General features: G+C 38.4%; 4 protein-coding genes across 5 annotated transcripts; 3 read left to right on the forward strand and 1 right to left on the reverse strand.

Moving 5' to 3' along the window:
* Positions 1-2,250: 2,250 nt before the first annotated feature.
* Positions 2,251-3,498, forward strand: LOC125591232. Its single transcript, XM_048765032.1, has 3 exons — positions 2,251-2,865; positions 2,964-3,134; positions 3,223-3,498. The coding sequence occupies exons 1-3, from the start codon at positions 2,251-2,253 to the stop codon at positions 3,496-3,498; spliced, it is 1,062 nt and encodes a 353-aa protein (XP_048620989.1).
* Positions 3,499-6,031: 2,533 nt separating this feature from the next.
* LOC125599082 lies at positions 6,032-7,445 on the reverse strand. Of its 2 annotated transcripts, XM_048772670.1 has the most exons (6): positions 7,122-7,445; positions 6,995-7,048; positions 6,830-6,910; positions 6,680-6,749; positions 6,447-6,535; positions 6,032-6,358 (listed from the first exon to the last, which is right to left on the reverse strand). In XM_048772670.1, the coding sequence occupies exons 1-6, from the start codon at positions 7,281-7,283 to the stop codon at positions 6,224-6,226; spliced, it is 591 nt and encodes a 196-aa protein (XP_048628627.1). In that variant the 5' UTR covers positions 7,284-7,445; the 3' UTR covers positions 6,032-6,223. The 2 variants fall into 2 exon arrangements, with proteins under 2 accessions (XP_048628627.1, XP_048628626.1); XM_048772669.1 differs by having other exon boundaries at positions 6,830-7,048; positions 7,122-7,375.
* Positions 7,446-8,258: 813 nt separating this feature from the next.
* LOC106435577 (temperature-induced lipocalin-1) lies at positions 8,259-9,373 on the forward strand. Its single transcript, XM_013876487.3, has 2 exons — positions 8,259-8,983; positions 9,071-9,373. The coding sequence occupies exons 1-2, from the start codon at positions 8,606-8,608 to the stop codon at positions 9,254-9,256; spliced, it is 564 nt and encodes a 187-aa protein (XP_013731941.1). The 5' UTR covers positions 8,259-8,605; the 3' UTR covers positions 9,257-9,373.
* A 677-nt stretch (positions 9,374-10,050) lies between these two features.
* On the forward strand, positions 10,051-13,953 carry LOC106443246 (glycerophosphodiester phosphodiesterase GDPDL7). Its single transcript, XM_013884819.3, has 9 exons — positions 10,051-10,167; positions 10,264-10,407; positions 10,680-10,976; positions 11,056-11,165; positions 11,375-11,873; positions 12,135-12,455; positions 12,517-12,659; positions 12,809-13,292; positions 13,473-13,953. The coding sequence occupies exons 2-9, from the start codon at positions 10,296-10,298 to the stop codon at positions 13,763-13,765; spliced, it is 2,259 nt and encodes a 752-aa protein (XP_013740273.1). The 5' UTR covers positions 10,051-10,167; positions 10,264-10,295; the 3' UTR covers positions 13,766-13,953.
* The last annotated feature ends 39 nt before the right edge of the window (positions 13,954-13,992 follow it).

The raw sequence follows: 13,992 nt of genomic DNA on the forward strand, positions 1-13,992 counted from the left end.
TATCTGTCCAAGCCTGCTTGTATCCGCTGCTACCCACTTGGGCCTGAGGCCGGTTTGAAGTTTATAAAATTCCAGTTGTTCAAAAAAAAAGGTAAAATTTTAATTTTTCAAAAAAATATTAAGTTTTCCAAAATCTAACCCTAAGAATACATACAATACTACAACATATGTTGCCAAACCCTAAACCAAAGAATATCATGATTAACTACTTTCACTCATTTATGTTGAAAACAATTCAATTTATTATATCTTAACTTACATATCACTTAAAACTGTTTATAATTACATGATTTTAATTTTTCACTTGTCAAAATATTTTTTTTTTAAATTTAAAAAATATTTTTAAGATCAACAACACCGGACGACTTACCTGGAAGTCGTGTAGACGACTGACAGTATGTCAGAAGACTCAGACGACTTACCGAGGGAATATTAAACGGAAATATAGAATTTTCTACATTTCGTAGTGGGAAAATTAAAAATCTTAGCAGGAATATTAATTATTCAACAGACGACTTCACTGTAAGTTGTCTAGTTTAAATTATTCACTGGACGACTTACATGGAAGTAGTCTAGACCCTAAACAAAATCCTAACTAAACTAACTATCTAAACACTTCATAAAATCAAATTAAACTTAAAAAGTGTTTACCATACACATAAATAATCACATGTAGGTAAAAAACTTAATTTTTCAAAAAAGCATTTAAGCTTTCCAAAACCTAACCTAAAGAATACATACAATACTACAACATATGTTGCCAAACCCTAGATCAAAGAATATCATGATTCACTACTTTCACTCATCTATGTTGAAAACAATTCAATTTTATTATATCTTAATTTATATCTTAATTTATATCACTTAAAACTGTTTATAATTACATGATTTTAATTTTTCACTTGTCAAAACATTTTATACAAAATTTATAAGTTAATTTTAAGATCAAATATACCAGACGACTTCCAAGGACGTCGTATCGACGTACAACATTTCAGAAGAGTCAGAAGACTTAGCGAGATATATTCGTAAAAATGAATTCTGTTTTTTGTTTGTCACAAGGGGCTGGCTGTAATTTTACAAGGCTTTGGGTTACTTTTGCATTTGATTCAAGTTTGAGTATACTTTTGCAATCAAAACGAAGTTTTGAGTCATATTTGGCAAATTCCCCTTATAGTTTTGTATAAATATAATTATATAATAATCAAAATATAACAATTCATTTATTTGGTGTGTTTCACATTTGTTTTACTTTATTTTAACAAATTAAAATTAAAATTGGAGTAATATATTTTAAAAAGTCCTTGCAATGGTCAATTGTTACATAAATTTTAATGAATTAATTTGTTTGTTAAAATTATTTCATACGATTAAGATATTTCATGATTGTTGGAATAATCTGTAAAAATTATAATTGTAAAAATACCAGCCATAACTTGTTTTCATTATATTATAAATAATATAAATATAAATATTATTTTATTTTATCATATAAATATATTAATCTAATTTTAGTACATAAATTATAAAAATATTTTATAAATTATAATTAGTTGTCATTTATTTAATACTTAGTTTTTTAATATATTTATAATTAAACAATACTGTAAAATTTAGCAATTTTCATTATTTTATGTTTATATGTACTTTAGTTTACTTTCATAATTTATAAATTAATTAATATATTGAATTATTTAATAATATTTCTGATTTAATTTAATATATAATAGTGCTATAAATTTATATATTATTAAATTTATAGTGTGTATATAAGTCAAAATTAGATTAATCTTAATGCATAATAATTATTAAATTATTTTATAAATTTATAAATTTGTAACATTTAAAAGATCGTATATTTATAATTATAAAATAAGATCATATTAGATTCAAATTCCAAAAAAACTGTATAAAAAATATCTTCAGTTATTTTATTTAAATATTTAAAGAGAAATTTGGACCTCTACCAAGGACTTCTCCCATAATTGGCGAAATGCCCAATAGACGCACGAGTTCACTGTTCACTTTCCATATTGACACTGCTACCCCTACGTGAAGCGTTGCACCTTTATCGTAGCCCAAATCTTATAGAGAGATACGGTGAATCTTGAGTGACTGACACCATATCCCTCTGAAAATCCTTTGACCTTTAAAGAAATCTACATTGTAGATTTAGTTTTCAAATTATAAAAGTATTAGTTATCGATCGCCAAGTGAACAGTCCAAGAAAGTGGAAAACGATGGAGGGGGATGAATCTCAGATTCCACCATGTGAATTACCGGAGAATCTTTGCAATCGGAGAAGAACCAAGCAGGGTTAGGGTCACCGCATACCGTAAACCATGCGCTTTGAGGCATATTTTCAACGCCCTAGATCCCGACGAAGTTGAACGGATTCGAGGATCGCAATTTGGAAGGTTATTGGAAATAGCCGACAAACCATCGTTCTCAGGGAGGTTTGGTAGATATATTATATCTAGACAACTTAAAGTGTCGAAGAAGCATGAAGCATGGTTCGTCTTTGCCAAAAAACCGATACGATTTTCCCTTAGAGAATTTGCGATTGTGACAGGATTAAACTGCGGGAGATTTGCCAAAAGGTCTAAGAAGAGATGCAAGAGTCATATAACGGAGAAACCATACTGGGGAGAACTGTTCGGAACCCTTAAAGAGGTTCCTATTTCATCTGTTGTGAGGATGTTGCAGAAGAAGACGGTGAATGACAAGGAAATTAGGCTGAAGTATGCATATCTGTCATTGCTGGCGGCTGTCATATTGCCGACGACCCATACACCACGTATTTCTCATGACCAAGCTGAGTTAATCAAAGACTTGGATGCTTTTCTTGCATTTCCTCGGGGGCGGGTCTCTTTTGATATGCTTATGACCAGTATTAAAGAGAGGAAGGAGGTTGCGCTCTTGCAAAACACAATTGCCTTAAAAGGTTTGTGTTATCGTTGCAGCTAGTCATGATTGAAGCCGTTCCTGCTCTGACTGGGGTGGTTCAGGACGGTAGTTCTTCTGGATCTGAAGATGAATCTGGAGAAGCTGACGGAGACATTCTGGACGATGACAAATCAGACAAAAAGAGCATTCACCCTGGGCATGCTCGTGACATAGACTCTGAGGGAAAGGTAATTTGTATGACTTAGTTTTGTATTGGTTCGGTTAAAATGTTTATTAATTTGAAACAATTAAAATTCATATTTGACAATTCCGCAGGCCGTCGTGCATTCTATTATTCCTGATGACAATAACATTGTCAACACAGCTGACGGCGTTGCTTGGTCAGACGACAAGGACGAGACCATAGTGGAAAATTTGGTTAACTTAGTTGAGGAGCGGTTTCCGTTCTCACAAACTTGCTTTCCTGGTGGTGTATCTATAGTGGAGGCATTTAGGATGCGTGACGAGGCAAAGGCGGAAGCTGTGAACCGAAAGAATAGCAAGCCGAAGGCGACATCTTCGACCATAATCCAAGAAGGTGTTGACCCTTAGTTTTTGACACTAAGAGAAATCTTATTTTTTGTTCTTCCCTAATAATTGATACTTGTATGTATTCATTGAGCTTGTGCAATTTTTAATTAAAAAGAATAGAACAAATTAGCTCAATATACTGAAAAGAGTGGGATACCATTGAATTGGAGAAAAATGGTAGTGATGGGGGAAAAAAATTGAAGGGAAATAGGATATGGAGTGCAAATAGGAGGGAAGTTGTCTGTAGGGAGTACAAATACTCAAAAGAATACTATAATTATTGTGCTATTCTTTGTTCATCTTTGATCCCTTTCGATGGCCCCATCCACAATGCTAAATCATGTTGCTCTCTGACTTTTGGAGATATCGTATACTCTAATAATTATTACTCATTTGCTAACAGCTTCTCAGTTTTCTCTTTTTTTCTTTGTGGAGTCTTTTTTTTTTCTGCAACGATGGGTGGTTGCCTCTCTGTATCTCTGCCATTTGATCAAGTTGTGAGTCAAGTCACGCAATGGTTATGTGTCAAAGAGGGCTATTCATAACCTCGAGGAGAATCTCACTGCTTTGGAGACAACTTTTGAAGAACTGAAGGCAATGCAAGATGATTTGTCAAGAAGGGTGGAGAGAGAGGAGGATAAAGGTCTAAGAACGCTTGCCCAAGTTCAGGTATGGCTTACTAGAGTTGAGACCATTTAAAGCCAAGTGATATTTAGTGTTAGAGCAACTGAACTTCAAAGGTTGTTCAAGATTGGAACCAGAAAGATGAAGACCAAAAGGCGTGTGACATACATAATGTCCTAAAGAGGAAGAAGTTTGTGTTGCTGTTGGATGACATATGGGCAAAAGTTAATCTAACGGAGATTGGAGTCCCGTATCCAAGTAAAGAAAATGGATGCAAAACTAATTTTCACCACTCGTTCTCTGGAAGTGTGTGGGCGCATGGAGCTGATGTTGAGATGGCAGTTGAGTGTTTGCCCCCTCGTGATATGATGCATTGGAGTTGTTCAAAAAGAAAGTTGGAGACATACCCCACTCAGCTTCTCCAAGTTAGTCTTTGCAGAGTGCTTAAAAACTCCACACCTACTGCTGCTGCTGATTGGCTGTTCCATCGTAAGCTTTGATGAAGAAGAAGATCCACTCGAGGGTTGAAGACCTCAAGGGACCTGCGTTCACTTAATGGCTCCAAATCGGTGGAGGGAGAAGGACGGGCTCTTGGCATCTCCATATCGTTTCTTAGAGTAATGAATTGGCTGTAAAATTCAAAACCAGACAAGTTTTAACAAAGAGTTAGGTAGGGATGGGGAAATCACACCTGCAGGTACCGGGAACAGCCAATAAATGCCGTTAAAGTGATCAAGAAACACGTTAAAGAAGATGAAGTTGGTAATAAAAAACAAAAAAAGAATTACTAGACGTGTAGCTTTATGAGCTGCAGCTCATGGATACATAGTAAATTGTTTTAAAAGGGGACAAAGAAACTCACAACTGCACTGAACCTAACTAACCTATGGTATGTTTTTTTTCAAACAATCATGTTTATGAGGCTGCAAATGAGCGATAATGCGGAAGCCTGGGAGGATAGATATCGCTATCTTTATACAAAACTCACATGGACCCATCTCTCATATAAAAGGACCACACACTCTGTTTGCTCTAATACGTGCACTCATGTTCATCATTTCCTCTTCCTTGCATTTTTCTTCTAACATCACAAGTTTTACTACATCTATTTTTCATTACAGTAACTGTTTGATAAACAAGAAGTCCGACATAGCAGAAAGTGAAAAAAAGTTAGAACCCAGTAAGTAAACTCACGAGTGTTGTAGTAGCCCACGCGCCATCTGACTAGACGGAAAATGAACACGTTAATAAACGAAAACTTCTCACCGAGATGCTTTCGGAGAGGACGAAACAAGGATTTGTCTTTCGTCAATTCATCGTCTTGTCTGTTTCAAAATAATGCTGAATTAATAAACGAGGACCCCCCAACAAGAAACTTCATCAGGATATTACTGGCCTCAGCTTTGCCCGCTTAAAGCCCCATTAAAGCCTTCAATAACGGGCTTTATTAATGAAGATGTACAAGTTAAGGGGGGAAAGAAACAAAGAAACTGAAGCACTTGTCTAAACGGCAGTGATTATAGCGTAATCTAGTTTCTTGCAACTTGCGTGGTGTTATCGAGGGAGATGGTGCGATTGACAATTTGAACATGGAAAAGGATGAGGATGTAGCAGAGGATTTGAATGCTGAAAAAGAAAGCTTAGTTTCAACGAAGAAAAGGCAGGGAAAGCACCGTTGGAAGCAGGAGGTTCTTCATGGCTCAGATGGTCAGCTACAAGAAAGCTTCATTCAGTATTACTCAACTCTTTCAAAGATTTGGAAAAGGCCAAGAAGGTATGAGTGAGCCCAAAAGAAATAGAAGAAGTGAAGATAAAGCTGGACTGTAATATAGATTAGAAGACTCTTCAAATTATATATTTCTCTGTTGTTTCTGTGCTTGATACTCTGTTTTGTTTAACTTATTGACATACACTATAGAAACCATTCCCATTAGGTAAAATACTAAAAGTTGATTGATTAAACTGAAATGACTATCAAAGGAGACGTGTTGGTAAACAGATGTAGCATGAATACAAAAGAAGAACTGCTAAGATGTAATACAATGTCTAGCCACGTTCTCGACATTAACTGAAAATGGCTGTTATGAAATGGAAAGAAGTAGCCAATGAGAACAACCAACCACTATCGATCTTTGAGATCCTGCTCGAACTGGCCGAGTTTCAGGCGTACAGGCTCCAAGAACTGCTTCAAATCCAGCCTAATCCGCTGCTTCAGTTGCTGGGAAAGCTCTTTGTCATCGCTAAGCTTCACATCCACCTGCTCATTACACAAAGTGCATACATGTATCACCATCCAATCATCCTTCCCTAATCATATCAAAGTCGCTACGCATAGATAGCCTTACCTCAAGATCATCAAGCTCGCCAAATGAGAACTCAGCAATGTCGAGACTCCCCTTAACCTTCTTCATATCCTCTTCAAATGACCACTCTCCTAAGTAAATCACCAATCATGTATGCAAACAAGATGTAGTTCACATGAGTAAAGACAAACTGTAGGAACTAGAAAACTCAAAATGCAGTACATCTTAATCGAAAGACTATCAACATACAATGGTGAATGAGTGGAGAGTGATACCTTGGACTTTGAGGGAAAGCTCGTAAGTATAGCCAACTCTTTTCTTGTTCCTAACTGTCACCAAGAAAGCCTAGCGAGGAAGAAGGGATCATCATCATCATCAGTTCCATAACAAACATAGAGAATAAATACAATGATGAGAAAACTCACATCTCCAACACATCTGTTAACATCAAAAATCTCAGCTTTTCCAGAAGAAAACTGCAAAGAACCCACTGATCCCAGCAGCTCCTGCGAGCAACGATTCGATTTCAAAGGACCAAAGATTAATTCTTTTGCCATAGAAAGAACAAAAGAACACTGAAAAAAAGAAACCTTTAATCGATCAGTGGCCCATTTAGTGAGATTTTTCTCCTCCCAAGTGCCAGCCTGTAGAAACAAGAAAGGAGATGTAAGAATGGCGAAGAAGAATGTTGAGAGATGAAAATAAATATAGCAAAACCTGATTCCAGAGGGAGCCGAGAGCAGGAGCATTGGGAGCGACGACGTCGTTGTTAGTGAGCTTCTGGGGAAGAGGAGGAGGAGCTGCGTCTGATGTGGCTTCTCTCACCCAATACCTATACGATCCCTCTTTCTTCTTCTCCTCCTCCCCCTCTCGCTCCATGGTTTCACTTTCACTCTCACTTCTCCTCTAGGCTCAGATCCAAGTCTTGTATTATTTTCATACTATTCTTTTGTTTATTTCGAGATTAGTTGAAGATAGTGCTTGCTGTTCTCGTCAGGCCCATTCGTGACCCAACACAAGAAGGTTGTTTCAATCTTATTATTATTAGTCAGTCTTGTTGTTATTATCGTCCATGTTATCTTTTCAACCTGAACATAGCAGCTTCCGGGAAGGTAACATTAATGAAGAAAGTCCCCATCCTTCAGATCCACTTGCGGATTGTTTGTAGGACTGAACACAGCGTGGGATATCCGATATTTTTTCACAACCGTTTAGATATTCGATGACTAGATTATTCAGATGTTTCCAAACAGATAAATTGATTAATAAATCAAAATGGAAACCCAAACGATTGGGCAGATAATTCAAAGGCAACGTCAAATTGCAAAGAGCACTTAAGACTTGCCCGTCCGAATGATGGGGATCAGTTAGCTCGCGTTGCTTCCACGCGAAGAGCTAAACTGAGCCACCTCGGACCATCCCTAGCCACATACGAATGAAGCCGATTATCCCTTGTTACAATAAGCGCAAGAGCCAACTTCTCCCATCAGCAAACTGCTTCCAACCAACGAATGTGACTACCTCTTTTCAGCACCAATAAAAACTAGATTGGTAAAAAAAGAAGCAGGCAATGTTACCGGTAGGAGGAATTGAATATGCTTATTAGTAGCAATAGTATTTCATTCTCAAGCTTACGTTACCTACCCTATCTCAAGAAAAAGGACAAAATATATTTTATAATCTTAGGTTTCGGGTATAATAGAGGCAGATATGCCTATAGAGTCTGTTACAATTGGTGAATGAAAAGTTTGAAGTTGAGTCTTAAAAAAAAAAAAAAAAATCTTACGTTTCGGGTCAAATATGTCTTTATCCTTGTGACTTTAATTTATAAGATTACGTTTTGTTGCAGGAACGGAATGGTGTCAATGGCTCTGCTAGATTTGGGCTTTGATTCATTTCTGCCGCCTTAGTTCCATGGCCCTCTCTACCGGTTGCATCTATTTTCTTTAGCTGCATACTATTGTTGTAATTTTTCGCCCATTGTATTGTATCCTACCCCACAGAACAAAGAAAAGAAAAAGAGACATGTGTGTCCTATTTTCACATTGAAACTCATTGATTCTGCTAGAACCATCTCTGCCCTACACGCTTCCCACGTGTCAACCTCTCCTTTGTTAAATAGAACCCATCTTTCTTATCCCATTACCTCAGAGGAAATAAAATATCTTGAATCTTAGAGAAGAAGGAAAAGAGAAGAGAAGATGACGACCGAGAAGAAAGAGATGGAAGTGGTGAAAGGTCTAGACTTGGAGAGGTACATGGGCCGTTGGTACGAGATTGCTTCTTTCCCTTCCAGGTTCCAACCCAAGAACGGTGCAGACACTCGCGCCACCTACACCCTTAACCCCGACGGCACCGTCAAAGTCTTGAACGAGACGTGGGACGGAGGCAAGAGAGGTTTCATCCAAGGCTCAGCTTTCAAAACCGATCCTAAGAGCGATGAGGCCAAGTTCAAAGTCAGGTTCTACGTTCCTCCTTTCCTTCCAATCATTCCCGTTACTGGTGATTACTGGGTGTTGTACATCGATCCTGAGTACCAGCATGCTGTCATTGGCCAGCCTTCAAGGAGTTATCTCTGGGTAGATTTTCTTGCCTCTTTGTTTTATAATGAATAAAAAAAAAAAAACTAACAAGGATTGATATTTGACTATATGTGGGTTGTGTAGATCCTGAGCAGGACGGCGCACGTGGAGGAAGAGACATACAAGCAGCTGGTGGAGAAGGCGGTGGAGCAAGGGTATGATGTTAGCAAGCTTCACAAGACAGCTCAGAGTGACACACCACCCGAGTCCGACGCTGCTCCTGACGACACCAAGGGCATTTGGTGGCTCAAATCTATCTTCGGCAAATAGTTACCAGACACATTAAAAGACTTGTTTCACCTCCTTTTACTTGCTCTGTCTGTGTAATATACTACACTACCCCTTTTGTTTACTCCAGTAATGAACGTTCTACTTTTGTTTGTTTTAGGCATCTAAATCTATTTGCGTAACAGAGTAAAAAGTGAGGCAGAGAATGTGTAATAAACATTAATTACCACAAGAAAACTTCAACTAAAGCAATAATATAATATGACAAAGACGGATTGAAAATCAGTTTTCTCGTCACATATACATCCTCTATATATCTTCTTCTAAACCCAACAAGTGACATCTGAGCTCTTCTCCACTAGGCTGTCTAGCTTCTCACCACGGGCTAGAACGCTATCAATAGTTTTATGCTGTAACAAAGAACAGATATTCAGAGTTTTCGCATACGGTTTTGATATATATGTCGGACCAATTTGATCAAATTATTATCTGGATTCGAGAAGATTTTATCACACATTTTTTAAAAAAGTTACTCGAATTCATTTTAGATTTGTTAATAACACTAAATTTGGTGAAGACCACAAACCAGGTCTGATACTGTCTTACAAAATCATTCAAGTAATTTTATACATATCAAATCAGAGATGAATTTAAAGTATTTGAGTTTTCTATTAAGGTCTAAGAAAGTTTAAATCTCGGATTTAGTTACAAATGTCAATGTCTAGATAAACAAGAAAACAGTTAAAAGCGAAAGGAGGGGGTAAAGTGATAAAAATAGAGAGTAGTAAATGGCTATAAATGAGATGATACGAGCAGGTTACTTTTTTACCACATTAATTAAATTGTTTGACCATCTTTCTTTTTCTTCTTCGCTTCTTTTCCGTTTTGTCAAAACATAACGACGAGGAAAACAAGCGGAAGAAGAGATTGATGTTCTTCTTCTTTTCTTTGCTGTGAGATCTCTTTCACTTCTATTTGCTGAAACGTATATAGATTATGTATTGTGAATGTATCTGACTTTACTTTGGTACGTACGTACACACATGCAGGAGCAGGAGATCAATCAAATAAACAGACAAATATGCTGAGGTCTTTCATTATTTTCTCACTTTTCTTACACTCCTGTGTTGCGGCTCCCCAGACTCCAACTGCTGCTGCGGCTGTTCCTGCCAAGAAATGGCTCACTCTTAACGGTATGTATCCATTACCCTACACCACTAGACATAGTAGGCTAGTAATAAAACGCAAATGTTGGTGATGCTGTGCTCCTAATTCAAAATTCGGTGGGATGAATGTTATATGTCGTGTTATTGATTTTAACAAAAGATGGTTTCGGGTAATGAGGAAGATTATGGTCTAAGATCCAAACTCTTCATAGTTAACGAATATATATATATGAAACTGCCCATATCATGACTTGTTTTGTAAAAGCTCATGCCTGTTTTATCCTTGATCTTTGTTTTAGGACAAGAGCCTGGGGTTGTGGCTAGAGGTGGCTTTTCAGGTCTTTTCCCTGAGTCAAGCGCCTCCGCGAACGCCTTCGCTATTAGCACCAGCTCCCCTGGCCTCACTATGTTGTGCAACCTTCAGATGACAAAGGACGGTGTTGGTATCTGCTTGCCTGATATCAGGCTTGACAATTCAACCACCATCTCCACGCTCTTCCCTAAAGCTCAGAAGACATACAAGGTCAACGGTCAAGACCTCAAAGGCTGGTTTGCTCTTGACTACTCTGCCGACACTATTTTCTCCAATGTCTCTTGTATGTCTTCTTCTCTTTTCCTCCCTTCCAATGCTCCCCAACACCATCACAGCTTTTGATGCTTTGTGTTGTTGAACAGTGGTCCAGAACATCTTCTCTCGACCCAGCATTTTCAACGGTCAGATGCCAATATCTGCCGTGGAGGACGTCCTAGGAACCAAGCCTCCCAAGTTCTGGTTGAGCGTTCAGGTTTCTCTTCTTACTCTCTTTGAAAGTCATTGTTGATTCAACAAATAAATAAATATTAGCTCAGTAGGAAAAGATTCATGGCCATTGTGTGAGAGGTCCACAGTTCGAGTCTGAGACGAAACTAATATTACATGATGTGGTTTCGGGTCTAGAATGACTACGGCTGAACCTCTTAGAAAAAAGAAACAAACATTGATTTAAACGTGCAGTACGACTCCTTCTACGTGGAACACAAGCTGAGTGCAGCTGAGTACCTGAAAACCTTACGATTCCGTGGCATTACTTTCATCTCATCTCCAGAAATAGCTTTCTTGAAAAGCATAGGGATGGACGCAGGAATGTCCAAGACAAAGCTCATATTCGAGTTCAAAGACCCCGAGGCAATTGAGCCAACCACCAACAAGAAGTACAGCGAGTTTCTTCTGGACCTTGCAGCCATCAAGGCCTTTGCATCAGGCGTTCTTGTCCCCAAAGACTATATTTGGCCACTTGACTCTGCTAATTACCTTAAGCCCGCTTCCACCTTTGTAGCTGATGCACACAAGGCTGGTCTAGAGGTCTATGCTTCTGGTTTTGCCAATGATTTGCGCACAAGCTTCAACTACAGCTATGATCCCTCCGCTGAGTATCTTCAGTTTGTGGACAATGGACAGTTCTCTGTTGATGGTTTCATCACTGACTTCCCGCCAACAGCATCACAAGCCATCAGTAAGTTAAATTGCCATCCACCATCATCATATATAGACATGTCCGGTCCTTGGTAAAGCCAAATGAAACAGTTGTTTTTAGCTTCCAATTTTTTTGAAAAATTTACATAAATACAAAACCCTAAATTTGTAAGAAAAATTATTAAAATCTTTACTATATCACTTACAGCCTCCAAAACTTCAGGGCCGACCCTGTATATAGATACACATCATACACATATGCACATGTCTTCTCATGCCCCATGTGTTTGTATTCTTGCAGGTTGTTTGTCTCACCAACAGGGAAATCTCCCTAAAGCAAACCATGCATTGGTCATAACTCACAATGGAGCAAGTGGAGACTATCCAGGCTGCACTGATCTTGCTTATCAAAAGGCGGTCGACGATGGAGCAGATGTGATAGACTGTTCTGTCCAAATGTCCAAAGATGGAATTGCTTTCTGTCATGATTCTGCAGACTTAACAACAAGTACCACAGCCATGACCACGTTCATGTCACGTGCCACCAGCGTTCCTGAGATCCAGCCTACCAATGGCATTTTCTCTTTTGATCTCACTTGGGCTGAGATTCAGTCTCTAAAACGTAAGTAACTGATCTGTTCTCTAAAGTTTCATGAAACTAACTGGTATGTCTGTGTCTCCAGCTCAAATCCTGAGCCCCTTCTTAACCAAAGGGGGATTCCAGAGAAATCCAGCAAACAAGAATGCTGGGAAGTTCATTACTCTCGTTGACTTTCTTGAGTTCAGTAAAGAAAAGGCTGTCACTGGAGTTCTTATCAACATAGAGGCAAGTCTTTTCACTTTAAAGGCTTAAATGCTCTTTAACTTACTCAATGCAGTTTGAGAAATTGTTTGAAATACCATAAGTTAGATACTACTTTTCAAAAATACACTTTTCAAGACAACTTCACTGACGACGCTTTGTTTTGTTTACAGAATGCTGCTTATTTAGCCTCAAAGAAAGGACTAGGAATAGTAGATACAGTCCAGTCTGCAATCACCAAGTCCACACTCGACAAGCAACTAACCCAAAAAGTGTTGATTCAGTCAGACGACAGTTCTGTTCTGTCCAGTTTCGCAGCTGTTCCTCCCTACACAAGAGTCTTGACCATTGACAAGGAGATAGGAGATGCTCCCAAGCCATCCATTGACGAAATCAAGAAGCATGCAGAAGCTGTCAATCTCAAGAGAAGTTCTCTAGTCACCACCTCTAAAAACTTTGCCACAGGGAAGACTAACGTAGTGGAGGAAATGCACAAAGGGAATGTATCTGTTTACGTCTCGGTTCTAAGAAACGAGTATCTATCCATAGCGTTTGACTACTTCTCTGATCCCACGGTAGAGATTGCCACATTCATCGCAGGGAATAGCGTTGATGGAGTCGTCACAGAGTTCCCTGTCACAGCCACCAGATACTTGAGTAAGTTTTGAACCTCTAGACGATTTAGTAAAGATTTTAATAAAAAAAATTAATAAACTTATTTAAAAAAATTGGACGCTACGTTAATGTTTGACTGTCCTATGCCCAGGACCGGGCCTGACAACAGTATACATATATAATCAAGATAAGGTTGATGATATTTATGTGATGTAAATGCAGGGAGTCCATGCTCAGATTTGAACAAAGAGCAGCCTTATGCTATCTTACCAGTAGAGGCTGGGGCTTTACTCTCCGTGGCGGCCAAGGAAGCACAGCCACCAGCTAGTGCTCCAAACCCACCTCTTGACGCCAGAGACGTGATTGATCCGCCTCTCCCTCCTATTGCAAACATTGTCTCCGCTAATGCAAGTGGAGAAGCTCCTGGTCATTCAGGCACCATTGCCACCACTGCTGATCTTGGCCTTTCCTTGGTTGCAATACTTGTCTTGGGACTCCTCTTTGCTGCTGAGTAAAGACTGATCACACGGTATAACTTCATAGGTTGAGTAGCATGTTCTTTCTTCCTCAGCATATTCTAGACTGACACACAGGCTATTTTATGTTTTCCTCGTGTTAAGCATAAAATGATTTGTTGTTTATAGATTAAAGCTCTAAAGAAACTTTGTTTGTTTGTGATATGAAGGTTTGATTTCAGTACAAATTTTGAATCTTGATAGTTTCTCATATTCCATTTACAAAC

Source organism: Brassica napus, chromosome A3 (assembly GCF_020379485.1).
Source record: "Brassica napus cultivar Da-Ae chromosome A3, Da-Ae, whole genome shotgun sequence".
NCBI lineage: Eukaryota > Viridiplantae > Streptophyta > Magnoliopsida > Brassicales > Brassicaceae > Brassica > Brassica napus.

Bases quoted from the DNA above. Each gene is read 5' to 3' on its own strand.
- LOC125591232 (XM_048765032.1), top strand. From the start codon at position 2,251: ATGAATCTCAGATTCCACCATGTGAATTACCGGAGAATCTTTGCAATC. The intron at 2,866-2,963 runs GTCTCTTTTGAT...TTATCGTTGCAG, and splicing joins TTGCATTTCCTCGGGGGCGG to CTAGTCATGATTGAAGCCGT. The intron at 3,135-3,222 runs GTAATTTGTATG...ACAATTCCGCAG, and splicing joins ACATAGACTCTGAGGGAAAG to GCCGTCGTGCATTCTATTAT.
- LOC125599082 (XM_048772669.1), bottom strand. From the start codon at position 7,283: ATGGAGCGAGAGGGGGAGGAGGAGAAGAAGAAAGAGGGATCGTATAGG. The intron at 6,536-6,679 runs GTATCACTCTCC...TGATTTACTTAG, and splicing joins GCTTTCCCTCAAAGTCCAAG to GAGAGTGGTCATTTGAAGAG. The intron at 6,359-6,446 runs GTAAGGCTATCT...TGTAATGAGCAG, and splicing joins GCGAGCTTGATGATCTTGAG to GTGGATGTGAAGCTTAGCGA.
- LOC106435577 (XM_013876487.3), top strand. From the start codon at position 8,606: ATGACGACCGAGAAGAAAGAGATGGAAGTGGTGAAAGGTCTAGACTTG. The intron at 8,984-9,070 runs GTAGATTTTCTT...TGGGTTGTGTAG, and splicing joins CTTCAAGGAGTTATCTCTGG to ATCCTGAGCAGGACGGCGCA.
- LOC106443246 (XM_013884819.3), top strand. From the start codon at position 10,296: ATGCTGAGGTCTTTCATTATTTTCTCACTTTTCTTACACTCCTGTGTT. The intron at 11,166-11,374 runs GTTTCTCTTCTT...TTAAACGTGCAG, and splicing joins AGTTCTGGTTGAGCGTTCAG to TACGACTCCTTCTACGTGGA. The intron at 13,293-13,472 runs GTAAGTTTTGAA...ATGTAAATGCAG, and splicing joins CACAGCCACCAGATACTTGA to GGAGTCCATGCTCAGATTTG.